The 24,396-nt window shown below is 48.4% G+C and overlaps 1 protein-coding gene across 1 annotated transcript; it reads left to right on the top strand.

Moving 5' to 3' along the window:
- Positions 1–301: 301 nt before the first annotated feature.
- On the top strand, positions 302–24,131 carry LOC311221231 (disintegrin and metalloproteinase domain-containing protein 9-like; the record flags this gene model as incomplete). The annotated part of the gene is made up of 21 exons (XM_084305094.1): positions 302–338; positions 1,285–1,367; positions 1,606–1,670; positions 1,757–1,835; positions 2,418–2,494; positions 3,303–3,495; positions 5,077–5,151; positions 5,977–6,048; positions 6,630–6,799; positions 7,629–7,704; positions 8,724–8,878; positions 10,967–11,135; positions 12,589–12,681; positions 13,351–13,543; positions 15,113–15,218; positions 16,123–16,306; positions 17,392–17,469; positions 19,242–19,353; positions 20,826–20,934; positions 21,965–22,019; positions 23,929–24,131. 21 exons carry the CDS (start codon positions 302–304, stop codon positions 23,965–23,967), a joined length of 2,220 nt encoding a protein of 739 aa, XP_084161220.1. The 3' UTR covers positions 23,968–24,131.
- Positions 24,132–24,396: the final 265 nt, after the last annotated feature.

Below are 24,396 nucleotides of genomic sequence, written 5' to 3'. Positions count from 1 at the left end.
GGGAAGTTTCTGTTCAAACAACCACAATTTGGGCATTAATGGCTAAATGGCCATTAATGGGATGGGATGGGATGGGATGGGATGGGATGGGATGGGATGGGGATGGGGATGGGATGGGATGGGATGGGATGGGATGGGATGGGGATGGGGATGGGGTGGGATGGGATGGGATGGGATGGGATGGGATGGGGATGGGGTGGGGAGGGTGAGAGGAGGAGAAAAGAGAGGAGAAGGGAAATGGGGAGGGGGTGGTATTGGAGGGAAAGGGATGGAATGGGGATAAGTGGCGGGTGGAGGAGGGATGGTGGCAGTTGGAGGTGAGAGCAGAGTGGTGGCAGGTGGGGGAACAGGCCCAGATGGCAGTTGGAGAAGGCATGGCCATGGCGATGGCGATGAGGGGGGTGGGATGGGATGGGACATTTTGGGGTGAGACAGGTTGGGGTGGCAGGTGGAGGGGCTCCAGGTGGCAGTTGGAGGCAGGGCTGGGTGGCAGTGGGGTGGGGACACAGTGGGGTGGGACATGGAGAGGCCCCACTGAGGGCTGGTGGTGGGAGAGGTTGGAAATGGGGTTTTGGGGGCAACTGGGGGGCCTGGGGCTCTGCTGGTAGCTCAGGGAGCCCAGCAAGGGGCTGGGGGAGCTGGGGAGGGGACCTGGCTGACGCTGTGTTCCTGCAGGCTGTGAGGGGCACAGGGATGGGGACGGGGCTGTGCCCACCCCTGAGGGGCACGGGGGTCGTGGGACTGATCCTGCTCCTCTGCCCAGGTGAGGGGAAGGGAGGCAGGGGCATGGGGAAGGGGGAAAGGTGGGATGGGATGGGATGGGATGGGATGGGATGGGATGGGATGGGATGGGATGGGATGGGGATGGGATGGGGATGGGGATGGGATGGGGATGGGGATGGGATGGGGATGGGGATGGGGATGAGGTTCGGAATGTGGGATGGGGATGGGCAATGGGGGTGAGGGGACATAGGCATGGGCTGGGGTCGTGAGCAGGAGGATGTGCACTAGGTTCTGAATCTTGAAATTCTGGAAATCATCTAATTTCTCCCCTTTTCAAGAGTTCTCCAGAGTTTCTTGTACCTAAACTTCTTTAGAAGTTGGCATTAGTATTGAACTTCTCGACCCACTCTTTTATGCCTCTCGTTGAAGAATCTGCAGTTTTACATGTCAAATTTTTTAAATTTTCCCACTTAAAACCCTCCTTCTGCACTGCAGGGGTGGGAAATCCTCCCAGCCTGGTGTGAGCCACGTCCCTGCTCCCTAACCTCAGAACCTTTCCAGGGTTTGCTGAAGCTTCGAGCATCATCTACTCCGAAGTGACGGTGCCGAGGCAGCTGGAGCCAAGGCACGGGGCTGACACAGAGGTCAGGCGCTGGTTTGGAAATGATTTTGGAAACACTTTTTAGTTCCTGGGTGCCCCCAGCCCTGACCCTGCCTCTGCCCAGGGGGATGCTACAGGGGGGATGGGAAAATGGGAAGGGAGGCAGCTCCGGATCCCAAAATCAGCCCGCAGACAGGGCTCCCCCAGGAAAGGCAGGGACCATGGAAAATAAATTGGAAAATAAATAAATATCCCAAATTTTAACACACATTGCATTACAGGAGGACAAGGCTTACTTAATCATGGCAGAAGGAAATTACCACGTCGTCCACCTGACGCAGGCAAAGTAAGGCTCCTCAGTTCCCCTTCCCCCTGCACAGCTCCTTGGAGGTGATCAACCCCCACCCTGAGAAATTCTGCTTCACTTTCCAGAAATCTGGTAGCCAAGGACCTCCCGGTTTTCACTTACGGGGCCGAGGGGGAGCTGATAACCGAGTTTCCATACGTTCAGGTGAGGGCTGGGGTCTGCCCAGGATGCCCCAGGGGACAGAAGCAGTGCTGCTCACCGAGGGGATGCTGTTTCTGAAAACATCCTTTTTTTTTCACTATTTGTTTGAAAAAGGAAAGAAATTGTACAAAAAGTTGCTAAAACCTGGGGAAAAAAAAAAAAAAAGAGAGAGAGAGATTGATTAGAATGCTTGATTTTCCTTTCCAATTTTTAATGTGTTTTTTTGTTTGTTTGTTTGTTTGTTTGTTTTTTAAACAATTTAACTCCACCAAAAGAAAAATTGAGGAATCTGAACAAATATCGCCCCAAAATCACCATTATCCAAATATTCCCTTTTCTATCAGCACTGGAGGCAGCACTGATCCTGCCACACTCCCTCAGCCTCCTCCACCCCGCTCATCCTCCTGCTTTTTCCCTGCTCACCTCCTGCACCTTTTATTTTCACCCATGAAGCTCCTGCCCCAAATGGAAGGACAGAGTTATTTGAAGGCTGTTTTCTCGTTTTTCCCTTTATGGGTGCATTTTTTGAGCGCTGTCTCAGGAGCTTTTCCTGTGGCTGAGGCCCTGCTTGTCCCTCTTGCTCAGGACGACTGCTTCTACCAGGGGTTCGTGGAGGGCTCCCCAGGCTCCATCGTCTCCGTCAGCACGTGCTTTGGGATCAGGTAGGGTGCTGTGGGGCCGGGGTTTTGTGTCCCTTTGCAGAGCAGGTGATCCCCCTTCTGCCTGCTTCCTGCTCCATCCCACGGCTAGCGCCCAAATCTTCCAACACAGCTGAGAAAGTACAGGAGCAAATTTTAATGTAGGGGTCTAAAAGATGCATAGATAGAAGAAAATCGGGGACAGAGGTGAAAAACTGATAGAAAATCAGTTTTTAATGAAATATTTGGCCAAGCAGTGCGCTTTGCACACCTCTGTCAGGCTGTAGGCAGGTTTTACATGCCAAAACACTGCAGAAACACTCAAAAAGCTCACAGTGAGCAGACGCTGCTGGGGACACCTTCCTCCTCAGGTGCACCCCACATTTGGGGTATTTTCTGGGATATTTTCATGTCTGGCAGTGCCAGCTCCAAACGTACAGAAAGCCACCTCTGTAAGGGTGTTTGGTTGCTCTTTCAAGGCTGTCTTACGCACACGAAGCCTTGGGCACAACAATTTTTCCCACAAAAGGTTTTTTAGGTGAGCTCCTTGTGCCATCATCTCACTGCATCCCTGCCCACAGGACATGTTGTGGTATGAAAGAGCTAAAAGGAACCTTTTCCATCCCCTATTTCCAAAACCACACAAAATGCTGGCTTGTCCCAAGAGCCCTGAACCCCCGAGGATGCTCCTGGGGCTCCCAGTTGATGGCACAAGCTCCCGAGGGCTGCCCCACACCTCTATCACTTTGGTTCTTTTTTTGCACTTCTTAACTAATTTAAGAAGCCATCTCCTTCACGTCTCTTACCTCCCTCTCTGCTGGCACATCCCCAGCGGAGTGCTGCAGTTCGGAGACCTGAGGTACGAGATCCAGCCGGTGGAGAACTCCTCGAGCTTTCAGCACCTCATTTTCCGAAAGGCGCTGGCAGAAGGCTCGCCCCCGCTCTGCCAGGTGCCCAGGGAGCACCAGGACCTGGACACAAGGGGAGAAATTGCAAACGGGAGCAGGAAAATTCTGGTTATTGAGGTAAGAGCTCCCCATCTACTGTGTTATGGTGGTGTAAAGGTGTGGGGCAGGGAAAATCCTGGGCATGATGAGACCACAGATCTGGAAGGAGAGGATTTTGGCATCGTGTCCATGAGCTGGGTGCTTCCTTCCAAGCAGGAATTTTTGCTGAAGTCAACTTTGAAGTTTCTAATCTGTTTCTGACCCCCTTGGCACTGCATTTATTGCATCTTTGCATCTGGGCAATGCACAGCAGCAGCTCTCCATGTGCTCAGTTTTCAGCTCACAACAAGCACAGCTGGGCTGTACCGACCTGCTTGGCTCAAATTATGTGGGAAAAGCTTTAATGATGTCAAAACACACACATCTGCTGCCTCTCTTCTCTTCAGAAACCTTGTTTCCATGTTATCAGAGGAAATTAGTTTGCTCTGGCTTCATTTGTTACGGGACCTCGTTGATGTGCTCGTTTTCGGAAACACCTTGGTTAAAAAAAAAAAGATTTGCTTTGATTTGCCAACGCTTCCAGGGCTTGTGAGGACTTTTGTCGTTGCTGTCCCTGCTGTCAAAAGAGCCCAGATAAAGTGTTATTTCTGTACCTACAAGTGTAGATTATTTATAGCCGCAGCCTGGCCGATGCCAGCGTGTTACAATTGCATTCGGTGAAAGAAATAGAGTGACGTTCAGAGATGCTGCCTTCTGATAACAATACGAAACACTTAGGTGAAAGAATTACTTACCAGCTCCCATGGCGGAAATATAGTTTTTTTAAATTGCTACAATTTCACTGAATTTACTGAGAACCCACCAGAAAGAGGATAATTTATAATAATAATAAAGTGGTATCTGTTCATCAGAGAAGAGAGATGAGTCCCCACGCTTAAATGGGTCTTAAGCAAGAGCAGTTTTGTAGCCATGCATGACTCTGCAGCTGCCAAGCTGGTTGTATTTCTGAGAGCAAAGATCTTCTTCTCTTCTTCCTCCTCCTCTTCCTCCTTGTCCTCGTCCTCCTCTTCCTCCTCCTCTCACTCTCAGGGAATTACTAAGGCCAGGTTGTCCCCAGAGCCCCGTGCAGTGAGAGAGGCTTTTGCTTGCCCCTGACTTGCATCCAAGCATTGTGGACTACACTGCAGCATTCTGGCATGCCAACGAATAAATTCAATTACTTAAAAGCAAAATTTTTGAACCCCAAAATGCCATTCTGGGGTTGGGAAGTCCCTGTGCTGCAGTGAAATCTTGACTCTACGCTGATGCCATCGGAGATGGGACCCTGCTGCCGCTGAGGCTGACGGCTGGACTCGATGACCCTGAAGGTCCTTCCCAATCTAGATGATTCTGTGATTCCTTGACCCTATACCAATGCAGTAACCGACTGCAACCACCAGTTATCCCCTGCTACCAGGAAGCTACAACCATGTCCTGTCTCTGATTACCTGCGGCACTTGTTAGCACTTTTCCTTCTCCAAAATATTTGCTATGTTCTTGTAGTGTGGGTACCAGGGAAATTCTGGACTGGGTTGAGTAACAGCACCTCATTTTTTACAATGTGGTGAAAAAAAAAAAGCACCTCACAGAGTGTGACCTGTGCCATTTGATCTTTTGCAGGAGGTCCCCGGGCTCCAGAGCCTGCCCGTGCCCACCCGCTACCTGGAATTGGCTCTCGTCGCCAACCAGGAGCTGGTAAGTGCCAAAACGCAGCGCCGTGGGGCTTTGATACAGCTGCTGCTGTGTGCTGGAGGCTGTTCTTTGCTCTGAGCCCCACTTCTGCAATCAGGGGGGTCCAATGTCTGTGTTTAGAGGAGAAGGGGCACTGCTTCTCAGCACCTGAGGGAACCAAAGCACATTCCCGTGCCTCTTGCCATGGGAAGGGGCTGCTGGTGCTCAGCCCGTGTGTGGGCGCTGCTGTGATTTGAGGCCGGGAGAAGAAATGGTTTTGAAATAAGTGATGAGGTCTGACTGCTGTAACACGCTCAGGGACGGACCCAAGCAGCCATTTCTGGGGTAATTGGAGCGTTTTGAAAACTACTCTGGTGTTTATTTGAACGGAATGAAATGGTGCAAAATGGTCCCATGGGGATACAAGTCCTGGGAAGGTAGCAAAGCCCAGGAGCTGTGTCCCCTCTCCAGCCCCACAGGAGGTGGGGATTCAGTCTCCCCACCACCTGAAGGCACCAGCTCTGCTCTGTGGGACCAAGTTTTTATTTAATGAAGGCAGATAATGGGTAGGCAAGTATGCCTCTCCGTGTACCATCCTATTGAATGAGCAGGACTCATTCAATTGGGCTCCTGTCGGTGCCAAGAGCCATCCTCTCGAAATAACAGAGCCCCAGTGGGGTGAGAAATCCCACACCGTGAGTCTGACCAATGTGGTTAATTAGGATTTCAGCTGGGGAAGGGCTGGTGCAGACCCACGGGAGGCTGCGGGTGCTGGGCTGTGGAAGGTGCAAGGGGAGCTCCCCACGCTGGCATCATGAGGCTGTAATGCATCCTCTCTCCCCTTTTCAGTTCAAAGCTAACAGCTACAACGAAACCCTGATGCTGCACCTCTTCATTTCCATAAGCAACCTCCTGAACACGGTGAGCACCCACGCGGTCCTGACGGTGATGGGTGCCCTGGGAAGGGCCGGGTGCTCAGCCTCTCATGGCGAAATGATGGGCTCCCAAGCGATGTAACTCCCACCCCTAAAAAATCCCTTTGGGTGTGAGTGAAGCCAGTGTAGAAATTATTGTGAAATTATCCCTTTAAAGCTGTTTGATGGAATATGCATTATCGGTGCTAAGTGCTTCCTGGTGGCTCATTATGATCTCCACTTCATCATCGCCCTGCTCTGAGCCCTAGAGAAGAGCACTGGGTGTTCCTCTGCTGATTCCTCTGTGTGCACACACGGGCAGGGTGCTGGGGCATCAGCCCCCAGCTCACCCATCCCAAAATGAGCTGCATGGAAAACCCTATTAAATTGATATAATTCATGGAAATAAAGAAAATGCTCAGCTGTTTCGGCGAGCATCCCCAGGGATGGGGACCCCACCACCTCCCTGGGCACATCCCAGTGCCTGGCCACCCTCTCCACGAAGAAATCCTCCCTCCTCCCCAACCCAAACCTCCCCTGCTGCCACCTGAGGCCACCTCCTCGCGTCCCGCTGCTCGCCACCCCCAGGTGTACAAGCGCATGAAGCTGCAGATCGTCATCAGCGCCGTGGAGATGTGGACCAAGGGGGACCAGGTGACGGCCACCCACAGCCTGGACCAAACCCTGCAGGTCTTCACCAGCTGGTGCCAGAAGGACGCCGCGGTGCGCATCGAGTACGACCACGTGGAGCTGCTGCTGTAAGAGCCCTGATAAGCTGCTGATAAGCAGGAGCAGGGGGCACCCCCACCCCTTTCCCCTTCCATTTTTTGCGCCCATGCACCGTGCATGTTTCTGTCCTGGTGGTACCTCACGGAGGAAAACGTTTTGGTTTAATCAGTCCATGTTTTAATCAGCGCCCGTTTGTCATGTAAATTGGTACAAGGAGGATTTTAAGTACCTTGCCCTTCCCTTCCCTTATCCTCTTTTGTATTTTCCCACGCATGCGGAGCGTGTATCGTCTTTCCAATTCTCATGCCGCTGTCTGTAACTGAATTATTATAATCTCGTTTTTAATGTTAACCATTTTGTATAGATTAGCCATTCATTTTTAGACGTCTCAATTCATTGGCGTGTGGTTTACAGCACAGTATTTGTATTAAATTTTTTTACTAGGAGGGGGAAGCTGGATCTCACACTGCCGACGCACTCACTTAAGCACTTCATTCATTCCCTTTTTAACACCTAGTGCATTGTTTCTGTTTTGACTGCTCCTTTTACTTTCCTTTGATGGGAAACAAACCCTCTGCATGCTAAAATCTCCGGTATATGTGTATAAATATGTATTTACTCTATAACACAGTCACTGCACACAGGGAAACCTTGCTGAGCAGCCCCAGAGCTCAGAGGTCAGCTGAAGGGATCCCCACTGATCCCTTCAAGGAAGGAGATCCCCATGGGTATAGATCTTCAAGAAATGAGTTTATTGCAGCCTGAAGCCATAATTTTCCAGTTGTAATTCCCACAGGGTATCCTGTTGTTATGATGATGCTGTCGCTTCCCTTTAACACCCCAACCTCTCTGCTGCAGCGGCCAATATTACGCGGAGCGAGGCTTTACCTGGAAGGGGATGATGTGCCAGCCCAACTCCGTCGGCGTCGTCTCGGTAAGGGGAGACCTCACAATTTGTAACATTGCCCCCATATCCTCCCACATAGCAGCTATAATGTCACAAAACCCCAGAATCCCAGAAGGGTTTGAGGTTGGAGGCACCTCTGGGTCCATCCGGAGCCACCCTTCTCCAGCAGGGACACCCAGAGCAGGGGCCCAGCACCACATCCCAGCAGCTTTTGGGGATCTGAGTCACAACAAGTGCCAGGCTGCTTTGGATGCTGTCCCCTCAGGCTGCTCAGGATCCTGCAGCCTGAGCCCAACACCGAGTGATGTTCGCAGGCTCCAGCTGCGTGGCTAAAGGAGAGCACCTTCCATTCACAAATTTCCCCTTGAAATCAGCATTAACCTGAGTTATGCCCAGATTTTGCTGTAACAGAGGACGTAGATCTCTCTGGACACCTGGGCAGATTGCAGACACCTCTCCTAGGATGCAAAGAAGACGTTCAGGCATTCAAGGTGCTCGGTGACTTCCATCCAGCAGCTGGCACGTGGATTTTCCAGGATTTTTTTTAATGCCTATCAGTGTACACAGATGCAGTGTAAGGCTCAAGATAACTTACACAGCAAAGGTGATCACTGCTCAGTGTTATTACGTAAAAAGACACAGCTCCAGAAAAAAAAAAAAAAAGAAGAAAAAAAAAAAAAAAAAGAATAAGGAAAAATAAACTTGTCATATTCACATTGAACCCTGGGATTTAATTCCGTGTCACTCCTGGGTTCAGGTTTTTCAGCAGATAACATCTAAACCGGGCATCTAAAGGAGGTGATGTTGGTCTTGTTTTTGGTGTTGCTTGAAGAAGAGGTGGAACAAATCCCCAGTGTTTCCCCAGAAAAAAATCTCTTTAGGGGTTTTGGTTTCCCTAACTGGTTGTTTGCTCTGCAATTTCCCCGCTAGCACAAATTGTGCCATTGCTGAGCAAAATGGAGGAATTCTGGACCTGAACTTGTCCACATCAACATCCCCTGCTTAGGAAAGCGTGGACCTGAGATTTTTTTTCTCCCTGGCTGCAGTTCTCCGGCCAGGACACCATCAGCGACGTGATGACCCTGGCGCACGAGATCGGCCACAGCCTGGGCTTCGACCACGACGACGCGAGACAATTCTACGACCAATTCTGCAACTGCAACTGCACCCACAGAGGATGCATCATGCGGTCGTCCCCGGGGTGAGTACAGCTCGGTTCTCCCGACATCATTTTGAGTGAAAATTGGGTCATTGCCTCCTGCTGCCCCGATCTGAGCAGCTGCTGGGTTGCTTTAGGGGAGTGCATCTGCCCGTTCCTCCACAAAATCTTTTAATTCCTCTGTTCCAGCATCTACTTGGCATCCAAGCTGGCCCTGCTTTGTGCAGGTTGTAGGACCAGGGGCTGCCAATTTAAGTCCCTTCTAATTTAAATTACTCTACCATTCTTTATCAAGTTCTTAACAAGGTTGTGAGAATAGGTTTTTAGGTGAGACAAGGGACTCCAGCTCTCCCTGAGACACAAATTCACAGCAAACTCGGCTTCCTTGGTCACAATGGTGACATAATAATTTTTTATTAATTTTCCATCTGCTTTCTCCAAGTGCTGCTTGCTGTTGGCTTCTTCATGGCAGGGATTAAAGCCTCCTGCAGACCCAGGGGTTACTGCACCCCTCCTCTTGCACTGCCTCTGTAGGGATGCTGCCTTTGAAAATAAATCTTCCAGAAAAGTTGCCTTGCACGGGACAGGAGCTGCTCCTCTTTCCTGCTCCCTCATTATATAGCCATAACGAAGACAAAATAATTCCACTAATTAACTAATATTTGCTGAAACCTGTGAAGGATATTTGGCAGATGTCAGCCCCCGTTCTTTCAGCATCAAAGAAACCATAAAATATTGCAAGAGCATCCCTGTGGCCAGCTCCCAGTAATAACACTGGCATAAAAATGCCTCGTTCCTCTGAGCTCTGGAGGCTCTCCCAACGTGCAGCAAACATCAGCAGGCAGGGAAGGCTGCTTCATTGCAGATTTTTTTGCTTCTAAATCCAAAGATCCTTTTCTCAGGGCAAAGAAATCCATTTCACTTTCTTAAATGCATCACCGAGAAGGACACAGGCTCCTGGCTTAATGCTGATGAACAATATCAGATCCCTTTCGTTACAAAGACCCACTGAGCCTCCCTGAAGACATTAAGGATTTGAGAAACCAGCCTCCTACCAGCCATGTCTGTGCTTTCAGTAAGATCAGCATGGGAAGAGCCACTTCAGTGGGTGACCAGCGGTCCTGCTTCTGCCCGTGGCGGTGCCTCCCCTGATCTTCACCTGGGAGCCACCCGAAGGAGATCGAGGACCCAGCACACAAGGGCTGGGGTGAAAACCTCACAAGTCAGAGCGCTGCATCTCGTGGCTCCTTCAGTTTCTGTTCTCAGCTCTCGGATAATCACCTCGTTATCCCGAGGGACCAATTAAACGTATTTGTCTCCAACCTCTGACTTTAGGCAGTATTTCTTCCAGGACTCCTGCAGCATTTCCCATGCCCATACTCACACTTCCACGTGCACATCACCAGCACTTCTCTCCCTGACTCATTCGTCCTTCCATCCTCTGTGCTGCTGAGCTGTGCCATCGTGTCACCCCTTGCCCCTCAGCAGTCCCATCACAGCCTTCAACATTTCCTTTGATACTGGCAGCATGCTCACAACCTTGCCATCTTACTTCAGCTCTCCCCCTAATTCATATCATTATCATTAATTCATATCATCAAATACAAACTGTATTTAGCTCCTCTATAAAACCAGATGACTTAGCTTCACTCCTGGAAATCCTCATGCCCACGCTCCTGCATTGCTCACCACTCGATGTCGTTTACCTGAGCAGCCAGGCATGAAGCCACCCCGTTTCTCCCCTGCTTATTTTGCACGTTCCAGGCTGTTTTGTAGCAGTCATGGGAAAGCAAGCAGATCCCTTTCACCCCCGTGATTTGCTTTGCACACTGCAGTTTGTAAAGAACCACACTGCATCCTCCTGCCCTCCACCTCCACCTTTCCAAGGCCAAAGCACTTTCAAAGCCACTTTGTGGGCTCTTCCTTCTCTCTTCCAGGCAGTTATTGCTGCCTCCCATGTCCTTATGCAAGAAAAAAAGGAGGAAAACAAACAAAAAACCTTGTTTCCCCTAAATTTTCCCATATTCCTCTTTGTTAGTTAATGTCTCTGTTATTCTTTGACCCCACCGATTACTTTATTTATATGGTATGGTTTTATATATATATATATAATCAATATTTTTCTTGCAGATCTTGCTTGGCATTCAGTAACTGCACTATGAGAGAATATTATGACGAAGTAATAAAAAAAAATAAGCCTTGTCTGTTCAACATACCATCTTTAAAACCATTTCTTTTTGAACTCTGTGGCAACGGCGTCCTGGAAAAAGGTGAAGAATGTGACTGCGGCAGTGACGAGGTCAGCAATTAAATATTTCATTGCAATCTACGGGATAGAATGGTGTTAATAAAGTGTTTTTTGCAACTATAAATGCTCACCAGCTCCTGGGAAGGAGCAAACACTGAAGGGTTACATGTCCAAATGAGCCCATTGGCTTCCACTTCCATGGACACCCTTGAAGTGGGGGTTTACCCAACCATGGCTTTATTTGTGTGCAGAATATGCATGATTTTTGTACATGCAGAAGGTATTTAGAGGTAATTTAATGTTTTTTTTCCTAAATGTGGAGGGACCTTTCCCAGCTGACTGTGCAGAGCTAAGGGCGAGCTCGTGCTGCGGGGGGCTCTGGCTACGAGGGGCTGGCCAGGAGCTGCTGGGAGGGAGATGACTCCAAACCTTGTCCACCTGGAAGGGTTTTTGCCTTCTGGTTGTGCTAATGTTCTTAAAAATGGGGGTCTGCAGACAAAAAAAAATACCTGAGTCAGAAGTCAAAGCCCAAAAAGGGGCATGTCCTTGCCTCCACAAAGCTCTATAGGCAAATTATTGCCACTTGCCCTCTTCTTGTCTATAAAACCAGAGTTTTCCTGTTCTTTCTTCTATTAAATTTACCCTGAAATTAGTGGAAGAGTTTTCTAAAAGTGCTTTTAAGAGCACTTGCGTGTTGGTGTCTCCACTGCCGTAACGCTAGGACGTGCAGCTGTGGCTCACCAGGACAGTTGTGCTTTCCAGCAAGAACTCTGGTTTGCAATTTGTGAAGTTGTTCTTTGTACAGAACTTCTGCAGCCTGGTTAAGCCATACAAGTGTGCTGAGCAGAAACCCCTCTTATCACCCCCTTTAACCTCTCTCTTCTCTATTTCCCACATTTATTCCTCCCCAGTCCACCTTAGGCTCTCCCTTTCCCCCACTCTGGTCCTTCTCTCAGCCATCCCATTTTGCACATCCTTACAATCCCCTTAAAATACCCCACAATAAGTTTTACAGAGTCCTCCCTTCCCTCTCAAATACCTCATTCCAAGTCTGGTCTCCCCAGAAGGCCCAAAGAAAATATTATTTTCTGTCAGTTACCTCCTTTTCCTTGGGGTTTGTGTGCTTGTGTGATAGTTCACTGCTGCTCCTGTCTCCTTTCATTGTTATTATGCCAGAAAGACATCGATCAGCTCTTCTTACAAAGCAGATATCCCTACCTTCCAGGTACCCTTAAAATCTCAGTAATTAATTTCCTTTATGGGACAAATTTCAGAGCCCATCAGCACCTTGACTGCTTTGGGGCAGGGAATCTGAACTTTTAAAGATTTAAAACTCCTGAATAAATCTGAGTTCCCTGCGACACAGAGCTCCACAAGCGAGGAGCAGCAGAAAAACAGCGGGGCTTTTTCCCTGAATTCCCTGCAATTTCACGTCTCTTAAGCTAGAGAGGAGCATCTGAGTGAGAGCCTGTAACAGCGGGATGTTCTGGTGTCTCACCCCCAGGCATGCCTCGAGTCGGGATGCTGCTTCTCCTCCACCTGCTCGCTTGCACCAGGGGCTTCTTGTTACAGGGGCGAATGCTGTCACAAGTGCCAGGTGAGTTACAGCAAATAGGGTAACTAAAGCCTTAGCTGCTTGTCAGAGCTGTTTGTTCGGTGCTATCGTGTTTATTTCCCGTATTTCTCAGTATATTTGGTCTGAAAATATACATAAGCATGATTGGAATCTGCTCGTGCTCCCGCAGAGAACAAATTGTTCTGAAACAGTGAAATTATGTCAGAGGAAAACCGTCAGCAGGAGCAGCAAACGAGGGCGCAGGGACAGCACCGCACCCAGCAGCCAGCCACAGGCGTTGGCAGTCCTGGAGCAGACATCCCACGGCCACAAGAGTGGCCAAAAAGAGAGTTTTTAGGGAAGATCTAGCAGCAGGGTACCTCTAGAGGCATTTCAGACCCATTCAGCTTGAAATGTGTGAATAAAACCACATTTCTCTGCTGGGATGCCAGCAATCTCCCCTTGAACTCTCTCAGCAGGACAGCAAGGACCTGAGCCCCTCTCGCCCTCCTCCGCTCCTTGCTCTGTCTGACGTTTTGCAAATTTAAATCATTCTTCATCTTACACTTTTGAGGCATTCCCTAAGATTTTGCCACGTGGATTTGAATAATTTGGACCAGCCATTCTGGAAAAAAAAAAAAAAAAAATCAATTCCAAACTTTTGTGTGCTTTTTTTTTTTTAATTTATTTATTTATTTATTTTTTTCACAGTTTCAGCCCGCAGGAAAAATCTGCAGAGAATACAGGAGCACGTGCGACCTGCCGGAGTTCTGCAACGGCTCCTCGGCCATCTGCCCCGAGGACGTGTTCAAGCAGGACGGGACGCCCTGCGGGGACAACGACCGCTGCTACGAGGGGCAGTGCCACAGCCACGAGGCTCAGTGCAAGGCTTTGTTCGGCAAAGGTAGCACATCGCCCGACCCAGAAGTAGCCCCTGCCTCCTCCCTTCTCCCTGCCTTCTGCTTTGAAAAAGTCCTTTTTATTATTTTTTTTTCTTTTTTTTTTTTTTCTTTTTTTCCACGGTCCCTGAAAATTCATTGTTTGCTCTTTGTGAGGCAGGCAGGCTTAGGTGTCTGGAGGGGTTACCTAAAAATGTAAGTGATCTTAACCAGATCTACAACTCGAATCCTGATGATTGCTGCTGTTGTTGCTGATGGGGAAGCAATTTTTCTATGCAAGTGCACCTAGAAAAATCACAGAATCACCAAATCATCTAGGTTGGAAGAGCCCTCCAAGATCACCCAGCCCAACCTCTGACCTAACCCTAACCAGTCCTCCACTAACCCATATCACTGAGCTCTGCATCTAAACGTCTTTTAGAGACCTCCAGGGATGGTGACTGAACCCTGGGCAGCCCATCCCAATGCCCAACAACCCTTTCAGCAAATAAGTTCTTCCTCATATCCAACCTAAACCTCCCCAGTGGATGAAATATTACAGAATGCTTTTGAAATACCCCGTGATTTTATATCATAACTGTACAGATGAAACAATATGTAAATAAATATAGTATAATATATATTTTTTTAATAGTTAGGGTAACAAAAAAGAGGTTTTCTCAGGCAGCAGTGGTTGCAGTGCCATTTGGGACCACTTTGTGCTCTGCGTGCCATGGGAATGGCTGATATTTGCCCGTAGAGAGACCCAGAAGTAAAGGTGTGCTGGCAACAGCCAGTGGGAACACCCTTATGCTACTGAAAGCAACAGCACCCCCAGTTTGTGCATCCAAATTTCCCCCAGTTCCAACTTGAAGCGATTTTTGAATGCCTGCCCACATCCTCCCCGAGATATTTCAGTTCTGTAGGAAGTGCCCAACTTCCCCAGAGCGTGCCCTGGGCTGTGGCAGGGAGGGCACATTCAGCTTCCCCATCAGCAACAGCAGCAGCAATCACCAGGATTTGAGTTGTAGATCTCGTTAAGAATGTATGCATGTCAATAAAGCCAGGTTTCTCTGTGTTTGGGCACGTTTCTGAGAAGTTTGGAGACTCTGGGAAGCCGTAACCCTTGCACATGAAGGTGGTAGCGCCATGAAGGGCACTGCAAAAAGGCAAGGATATTGATAAGGCAGATTATTTCTGTCATCATCTTGGCATGGGAACTGTCGTGTGAAGGGCTGATATGGCCATCTCAGCCTTCTCTGTGTTATACAGCAAGTTAGAATTAAAGGGAAAAAAATAGATTTAGGAAAGATTTGCAGTCTGTATTCCCATCTTGTGCTCCACGTTGTTCTGGATAAATGACCACGGTTTGTTCTCTGATTGTTGGTTGATCTCTTGGTGGCAGATCTGTTCACGTAGCCTCTTCATTCTCACATTGACCAATCTGGTTCATAAAAGAACTGGGGAAAAAATAAATTGAAAAATCCATAAAACGTGGCAGGTCCTTTCAGGACGATCCCACGGAGCAGCAGAAAGGGTTAGGGGTGCAGGTACGCACCTTGCCACGAACATCTCTGTTTTCTTTGTCCCTGCAGCCGCCCAACGTGCCCCGCTGAGCTGCTTCAGGGAGGTGAACATCCGAGGTGACCGCTGCGGGAACTGCGGCTGGAACGGGACCTACTACACCAAGTGCCGGGAGGAGTGAGTGCCACCAGCACCTGGCTGCTCAGCAGGAGCAGGACATCGCCCCGTGCAAGGGGTGTGCAGCCCCAGCACCCTGTTCCATTTGATAACCAGTTTTTTTTTTAGCCTTTTAGCCTTAATTCTTGTCATGTTGCTGCCACGCGCGGCATCTCCAAATCTCCCCTCTTTCTGCACCAGGACTGGCACGGAAAGTGCAGTCCTTCAGCCTGTGAACCCCCCAAGCCTTCCTCCTCGGTCCTGTCCCAAGAGAAGGATTTGAATTTGGGTACGGGTAATGGTCCAAAAGGGTGGAGGTCACCTTGGAGATTTGCTGTGAGTGTGCACATTAAGTCACCCAAAAATACACAGGCACTAGTACCCGACCTTTCCTCATGCTTGCACTTGGCTGTTCACCCAGGACTGGGACATTGCCGTCATCAGAGCAGACACCAGAGTGCAAATTCAGAATTTGAGCTAATTTCTTATTTTCCCTCTGCACAGGCAGAACTTGAGCTTCACTGTTGCCATCTCTGAGCGCAGAGATGAGCTTCTGAGGAACTCTACCTGGCATAAATATCAGTATTTCTCATACAGTATTAAAAAAATGGCAGAATGTGAAATTTGAGGGTCAAAAAGACAAACAGATGTGTCCCTGCTGCACTGACACCACTGGGTAGCATAGGATCCGTGTCAGTGCTAGTCAAACTCCTCCAAAAAGGGCTGGTTGGATGGGAATTGCCTACAGGGATCAGCCCTGGACCTGTAACCTCTGACCATACCCAGATTGCTCCAAGGGTGTGAGCTGGAAGAGGCCAAAATCACAGCAGGGTGCTCAGACAGCCAACACCACGGGTCAGCACATCCTCGGATGTCTTCACACACCTTGCAGCAGCCTGTCTGTCCGTCTGTCTGTCTGTCTTAGGAACATCCTCTGCGGGAGAGTGCAGTGTGCCAACATTAAACGAGTGCCGGTCCGGCAAGACGGCGAGACCGTGGTGCAGACCACCGTGAACAACGAGCTGTGCTGGGGGCTGGAGTTCCACCTGCCCCTGGACACGCCTGACGAAGGCTCGGTGAAAGACGGCACCTCGTGCGGGAGGAACAAGGTACCCATGGATAGCCAGGGAATACAGGGATGGAATAGGATGGAGGTTAAATGGAAGGATTTTGTTCCTAAAGAAAATGTTCGCGATCTCCAAGATAAGCCCCAAAGTGTTAAAGGCTCCTTTTAGAGGGGGAAAAATCCCAGCACGTCACTTTGGCTTTTGTTCTTGGCTTTTTTCTTCTTCTTCTCAGGCATGAAAGATTCTCCTCTTCTTTTGAAGCTACTAACCAAAGTCAAAGTTTATCTGTTGCACATAAAAAAAATAATTTCAAATGTTCTTCCAGGAACAGGGCTCACTCCTTCCCTTTGACCCACACAGAAAGCTGAAAACCTGTCAAGCTGGTGACAGACTAAAGGATCAGTTCCCTGCTATCATATGGCAGCAAAAATACCTCTAAGAAAAGCCCAGGCACTGAGTTCCACCAAAAGGGAAGGAGCTCATCAGTGCTGGCTTCAGCAGAGTTCCCCTTTCAGGAGAGATGGGTCTCATACCACCCACCAAATGCAAATAGTTTCCCCCAAACTAACTAATTTGCAAGGCAAAAAGCCAAAAGTGTAACTCCTCCGGTCTCCTCCTGCCCAGAGGAGATACTTGTGTGCCTCCTGGAGGTATGAGGATGCTCCAGGTGAGTCACTGAGCAAACAAAACCCCTTCTGTACTTCCAAGGCCTTGTTTGTGTCATAGGGACTGGACAAGATGAGACAGGAGCCTACTAAAATTGGCACAACTGTCAGATTTTTTTCAGCTCTGAATCACTCCTGAGGTAGAAGAGGTTTCGGTGCCTTTTGTAGCCCTCAGTGGGTTTGTTCCACCTCCCTTTTGTTTGTCTTTTGTTCCATCTCTTCGGTTTCTCTTGACCCTGGAAGCAAAGACCTTCATTTTATATTCCCCTGGTGCTTGTTTGGAGAGAGGGGATGAAAAGCCTCGGATGAAATGAAATGAAATGAGTGAGAAGACTTGCTGGGCCGTTTCTCAGTAATTTTATCCCAATTCGGCAGTCAGTGCCCTTTCCTGGCATCTGTCATTTTACCTTTTCACCGATGTAGATTTGTTTCTTTCTGCAATAAATCTGTCTCCTTCTGCAGATATGTATAAACAGGACGTGTGTCAGTGCAGCTTTTCTCAACAGCGACTGCACAGAGAAACAGTGCAATGGCAAAGGGGTAAGTAGCAAACCTCTAAGCATCCTTTGAAGAGCAGCATATATAAAATGTAAATTTGTCTCTCAAAAGCATCAGTGGAAGCCCATAAAGGTTTCCGGATCAGCAGCACAAAAAATGTTTTGTTTTTCACCCACGGTTTCCTCCCAGATCGTGCTCTGACAGTCCACAGCTCTTGATAGCAGTGTTCATCGGTTATTTCTACCTCTTGTCTTCTTTGTTCCCTCGAATGTTGTAAAAGCTGACTTCTACATCGTAAGGCTTCATCCTTCATTGCACCTGTCAGTGCTACTGAATTTAAATTAGCTGGGGCTGAAGAGATCTTCTGAAAGATGCATGCTCGGTTATACAACGCTGTTTTCCTCGCAAGTAGCAGAGAAATGGCAGATTTTGTACGACACGGGCTGCACTTCATCTTCCATAAAACCTACATTTCAGGCACTAATACTGGCAGAATTATTTCACGTGTCAGTTTTTTTCTGTGATGTCACTTTCAGGGTACCCGTCCCTCTTTCCTGATAGATGTTGTAGGCGAGCAGGAGATGTGTCTGGGGAAAGTCTGGGGAAGATTTGCTGTTGTGGGGCCTTTAGCTGTAATATCAGGGGGAATCTGTAAGAAAAATCATGCTGGAAACCCAGAGCTGGAGGAATCTGTTGTCTCCTTTTCTTCTGTTACCACGAGCTGCAGCTAGCTGGGTCCACTCTCAGTTATGTTCTTGGTAAAAGGTAGTTGGACTAACCGTGTCTTTTTGCTGTCTGTGGAAAGAGAGGGGTTTATGACCCCAAAAGACACATGCTTTTTCCTCGGGAAGCAGTTCTCCGAACTAAGAACCCCCGAAATGTAGTAATTATTGCTCTGTATGGCTCAGGCTGCAAAGAAAAGGAGTGAAGAAAGCAAACCTCCACCCTGCCACCGCAGGGAAGGGGAGCGAAACATCACTCGAAGCCCAGCTGCTGTGTTTGTGCTTTTACCTGGGAAAGCGAGCAATTTTGGGATGGGGCAGCAGAGCTCTGGGTCTGTACAGCCAAACAGTATCACGACCTTGGGCTAACAGCAAACCATGCAAAATCAGCCAGCCAGCATCTAAAGAGAGCTAAAAAAGCTCACCTGGCACCGGCTGGCCCCGCAGCACGAGCCGGCAGCGGGGTGAGGTCCCATCTGGTGAGCAGCGCAGCCTGCACAGCCACGGGAGTCAGGGCTTTATCTGGTAGCAAAAGCCCTGATTTCTGAGTCACATGGAGGTGACAAATTCACTTGGGATGTGTCTGTGACATTTCATGTTGTCATGACAGAAATAGGGACATTCGCAAGAGCAGGGTAGATAATAAAGACTACGAAAGTGCTTTCCAAATCTGCAGCGCAAACAGCTTGAGGATTGCAAAAAGCACTCCTACCAAGCTGGCAAAAAGGCAGACGTAACCATCTTTCCCCTTCTGCGTGCTGCCACCTCCTCCCTGCTGTGCCTGCAGCCTGTCTCAGCAGGACCAACTCCGCGGGGATGGGCTGGGGACTCCCACTGCCCTCACGTCACCACCACAGCAGAAACCTAATGATAGGTACAAGCCAAAAAGCCCCTGACAGCCCGTGGTCAAGGGATCCTGTCTATCAGCTGCACATGAGCATTTCCATGCTGGCAGCTCAAGGAGAGGAGCAAATTTATCCCAGGCTGTGGAGCTCATCCTGCCCTTCGCTGCCGGTCCTGCCGCGACGCCGCGCTGCCACATGGTGTTTCTCTGTCTTTCATGCCATAAAATATTTATTTATTTTCTTCTAGGTGTGCAACAACAAGAAAAACTGCCACTGCGATTTTGGGTGGGCCCCTCCAGACTGCAAGCAGGAAGGATTTGGAGGCAGCGTCGACAGCGGCCCACCTCCTTCGTACTACTGTAAGCGCGGCGGGGTGGGACCGCCCTGCACATCACACTGCCTCTCTTGGCATTATTTGCTCTTGGATAAGCTCAGCAGTTCCCCACCTGTATTTCCAAATCATTCCAGGCTTGGTTCAGGCATCTCTTTCTCCCTTCCTATTTAAATACATCAGTTTTGGGCTTGATGGTCTTTGTAGGTCCCTTCCAACTGAACTATTCTGTTCTGTTCTATTCTAATTTACTCTATTCTAATTTATTCTATTCTAATTTATTCTATTCTAATATATTCTATTTTTTTTCCTCTTATCTCACTTCTTTTTACCCCTCCAGTTGTGCTTGCCTTGCCTGCCTCTCTCTGACTACTCTCAGGGCACCCAGAGGAACTGCAGATCGATTCCATTAAGCACAGGGGCCAACGAGCCAGCCCACGGTTCATTAAGACAGCTGATGAGGAGTGTCTTTTGAGCTCATCAGAACCCTCTTAGGAGAATCTTCCTTTCCTCTTAACAGAGATCTCCAGCAGAGCTTCAATCCTGGGAGAACAGGGCATAAATAAATATTTTCCTGGCACGTACCCCTGAGATTTACCCTTCTGCTTTCCTATATATTATGGGCAATAACTTGCTGATGAGCAGAACGCCACAGTCACTCAGCAGCACTCCAAAACCCGACTGCTGGCAGCTTTCAGGCTCTTCCCTGACCCTCTTTGCTCATCAGTTCTGCTGCTGATGAAGAATGATGAGATTTTTCTGCTGCTTATTTGGCCGGGCTGATGGCAAGTCGCTCGAGCGGTAATAGGGCCAATGGCACTACAGAAATCAAGCTCTTCTGGGCAATTAACATCTTTAATGCTGAATCAGCTGTTCCTGAAACATCAACCCATCGTGATACTTCACCTGCTGGCGTGGTGGTGAAAATGCCCAAGTGGCAACGTCGTGCTCCTCTCAATTCATGGAGAAAGGCCAATGCCAAATTTTAGGATCCTGCTGGAGTCTTCCTGGTGGCTGGAGACGTGCTGGGAGGAGCGAACCCTTTTCCACCTTCTCTAAGAACAACCTCCCATTCTCCTCCAGACACTAGCTACAGGCTGGAGCCTCAGCCATTAGCAGAAGTAGATGTTCAGCTCAAATTTCTTATCCACTATATCTGGATATTTCCTCATCTCTGTGCCCTTATCAGGGAACAACCTAGGAAGCTTTCCATTTTTTTCCCAACCTCACTGGTTATCCTCGAGCTCCTTACCACGCAGTCCCAAAAAGAATCCTTGCTTCCAGGCCTATGTAGAGTTACTTTACCCCCTGTGCTGCGTACCTCAAGGCTTTTGATTGTTTCTGAGAGTGATGCAAAGGCTGGTGGCTCCCAAGCAGGCAGTGGTGGAGGTGCCTCGGACACCTGAGCCCTTTCTTCTCCATTTCTTCCCTTTTTGTGCCAGAAACGTCTGGTGTGCACAGAGCATAATGTTCTCTTTTTCTGTCTTCCTTTCCAATCAGGGGGAACTGTAAAGAATATGGGAAAAGCTTCTGGGACGCTGTTTTTACTCTTCTTGGTTTTGGGCATTTTGGTGTACAAGAGGGCTGAAATCATGGACTACATCCGAAGGTAGGTGACACTCCAACAATTAACAATTTCTAACCAAGGTTCTCGGCATTTCTTTGTTCCCTGCACAATACTGGCCACCTCTCTTGCAAACCAAGTTTCTCTTGCTTCAAAGACAACGCAGAGGAATGCAACCAGGAGTGCTCCGGGCTGGGAACAAAGCCTTGTCACAGCTGCCTCGTATCCAGAAATGGCAGCAAGAGCTTAACATTTTTTAATCCATTCTGGCATTTTTTAAAAGGTTTCCATAGAAGTTTTGAAATGAAAATCGCTGTCTAACTTCAGGGTAATTTTTCATATAGTTCTGTTTGTTTTGGTTTGTTTTCTAAGTGGCTCTTCCTTTTTTCTCTTTTGAAATTTATAGTTCAATTCATTTGCTTTTTCCTTTGAGGTTTGGGAAAAAAAATAAAAGAAAAGAAAAAAAAAGGGCAAACAAAAGTTGAAAAAAAAGAGAAAGGTTTTAAAATCGTGTGCAGAGGATAAATGCTCTCTTATCCTCTTACTGGTTTGCACATTTTTCCCAGGTCAAATGGCTTTATAAGCTTAACTGAAAGAATATGGGAATGCGACTACAGGCGGGGAGAACGTTCCAAATCCCACAGCAGAAAACGAAAGCTGGCATTCCCCTCGATGGTCTCTGCACATCCACATGCTTCAGATTTGCCGGGCTAATTTATTGTGCCAAGAAGCAGGATGAACAGAAGTTCGTTCCGCTCTTGGCAGCGGGACTGCCTAGCACCCAGCCACCCTCCAGTACAACCAGTCTGGGTACCTCCACCCCATGCTGGAGTCCCCAGAGCAGCTCTAAGAAATGCTTCCCCCCTTGCCCCGGTGATCTGTGGTGTCTCTGGGTCTTGGGGAGGAGATGGGGTTTAACTTCACACTTCTGCTCTCTTGTCGTTTTACGTATCCATGCCACAGAATGCGATTTTGGGAGAACAGCCAGCGTTTCTCATAAGGTACCTGCGCCTTTTTTCTGCATAAAATCTCTGCCCAAAGCTCTGTTCCCTGAGAACTTTGATTTCCCTTATAGGTGGCAGCTCAGAAGACAGGAAAAAAGACGTGAGACCACTCCTTCTTTAAAAGAGGTAAGAGGTCCTCCCATTCCCAGTTAAAAACAACATTTGTGAAGGGGTTTGGAGCACTGCAACTTCTCCATACTCTCCTCACATCTTTTTCCTTTCTCAGTAAGTGTTGCTCCCCTCTGCAAGTTGAAGGGTGCCAGGGAGGACAAAAACAAAGCTCAAATACTCAGCAGCGTAACTGCAGAAATTTGTTTTGGTTTAGGTCAAAAGGCAGTTTAATGTAAAAATACCAAGTTCCTCCAAATAGAAGCGTGTTCAGACTGATTGCTTCAAGAGCTGACATCAGCATCACAACACAGCTGCAGAAAGCCCAAACAAAATCCCAGGGCTTGTCAGAAAACAAGAATTATGTCCACCTCGGAGCGAATACAAGATCTCTGCCGAAACGACAAAAATCAGACTTTGCAGTGTGCGGGCCTCTGCTCTGGTTGTGGCCGTGGGGTTTTCCTGCAGTGCCCTCGGCTGCTCGGCGAGGCTGCAGCAACGGGGCTCGTCTGAACCAAGTCAAAGCTGCTTCATCAGATCAGCTTTTCCAAGGAAAAACTCCCTCGGTAAATACATGAATAAGTCCTGCCTCGTCTAGTTACGAATGCAGAAGAAAAAAGGGGAAGGAACTGGAAAAGAGAAAATAGGAAGAAGGAAAAAAAAAAGATGCCCTCGACTCAAGCCACGTGTGCAAGAGGCTGAGAAGAGCCCTGGGGTCAGAAATTCCTGGTCTTCAGGAAATAAATGGAAGATGCTGGTCCTATCATTTGAAGAGGTGACTGAGGGGGATTATATTGGGTACTAAGCCCCACGTACATCCAAGGCAACCACAATTCAGGCCTGACTTTTTAGGTTTATTGTGGGCAGAATAAGAAGTGACATGACTAAACTGGCACGTGATATTTCGGGTAGGAAAAAGTGGAAAAAAAAGGCTGAATTTCTTTTTAAATTGCACTGAAGAGTCCACTACATCTTACAGAACAAGCAAACTTTGACACAGATGGGAAAACTTACTTTTTTTCTGTCGATAGTTAATTAAAGTCTGGCAGTCGTTGTCTCGAGATGCTGATGAAATCCAGCCCTGGACATAGCGCAAAGGAGACTGGATAGAAAACACGATTAACCAAAATTTTAGCAGAGTATGAGCATGACCTGCAAAACAAGAGGGGAGCAGAAAAGGGAGGCTAGGGAAGGTATGCTGCCTGCTGTCTTTGTTGCTAATCCATCATACGTGGACTCTAAACATGTCACAGGAGTCTAGAAGCGACAGATTTGATAAAATGCATGTATATGAATTCTGCTGAGGACACGCAGTGTAAGAATTGCACTGCAATTTTGCACACTCTATGAGAAAGAAAAGCCATTAAACACGGGAGAACACCAGGGAAACACTGAGGCACCAGGGAAGAGGTTGGAAACTGCAGCCCAGGGAACAGAAGCAAAGACAGGAGGTGCCTGGCAGGTAATATCCTGTAATATTCTGAGGAATGCAATATCCCAAGAAATGTCCTCTCATATATAGAGTTATACACACAGCACAGCAATGAACTGGCTCCGATCAAGGCAGCACCTTCTCTCCAGCGTGCAGACAGCCTGGGGAAAGCCTCGCCACGGAGAGCTGATCCTTGTCCCAAGAAGCTCTGCTGATGGCCACTGCTTGCTTCATTCACAGGTCTTTTTGGGTCCACCCTCCACAAAACGTGTCCACTCTGAACCTGCTCCTCCTCCCGTGGATCCCAGGGCTGTGAAATTCACACAAAAAAAAGGTCTTTGTTCACTCTCTGAAGTGTGCCTTTCCAACAAATACAACTGCTCCATTATATACGTCTTAAAATATGAACACTGGGCTCTGTATCATCAGCTCGATAACAAAATAACCTCCAACAAGTAGAGTAAATTGCACTGACGTTCACGTTTTATTTTTCAGGAGAGCCTGGCAGAAGGAGACAGAAGTCCTACGCCTTAAGCCAGAGCAGGGCCTCTTTGCAGGACACAAGCCCCCGAAGGATGGAAACAGCCTACAGAGGGCTCTGAACGCAGCCCCACGTACCGCTGGCTTTGTGGGAACTGGCCGTGCTTCCCAAACCTGTCACGTTAGTTTTGGTTTTGTTCCGCTTTAAATAACATTACCTCCACTGAAATAAACAGTTTTCCTTCCGATTTCTGTTGATGGTAAATCCCTCATCTGCTAGGAGTCCGGGCTCCAGGCATCTCAGAGGTTTCCAGCTCTGGTCCAGCCGTCTCTGGTCCTGACCTGGAGAAAGTGAAAGAAAGAACAACCATTTATTTGACCCCATAGGCATAAAAGAAGACAAAAAATGCTGCATTTCTCTTTGAAATGCTCACCCCTGGACACACAGGGCCATGCAGCTGCCTTGTGTGGGGCTGCCTTGCA

This window comes from Netta rufina (assembly GCF_964035555.1).
Source record: "Netta rufina genome assembly, chromosome: 1".
Classification (NCBI taxonomy): domain Eukaryota; kingdom Metazoa; phylum Chordata; class Aves; order Anseriformes; family Anatidae; genus Netta; species Netta rufina.
The sequence above is the reverse complement of the archived record's forward strand: the minus strand, read 5'-3'. Positions and strand labels throughout refer to the sequence as shown.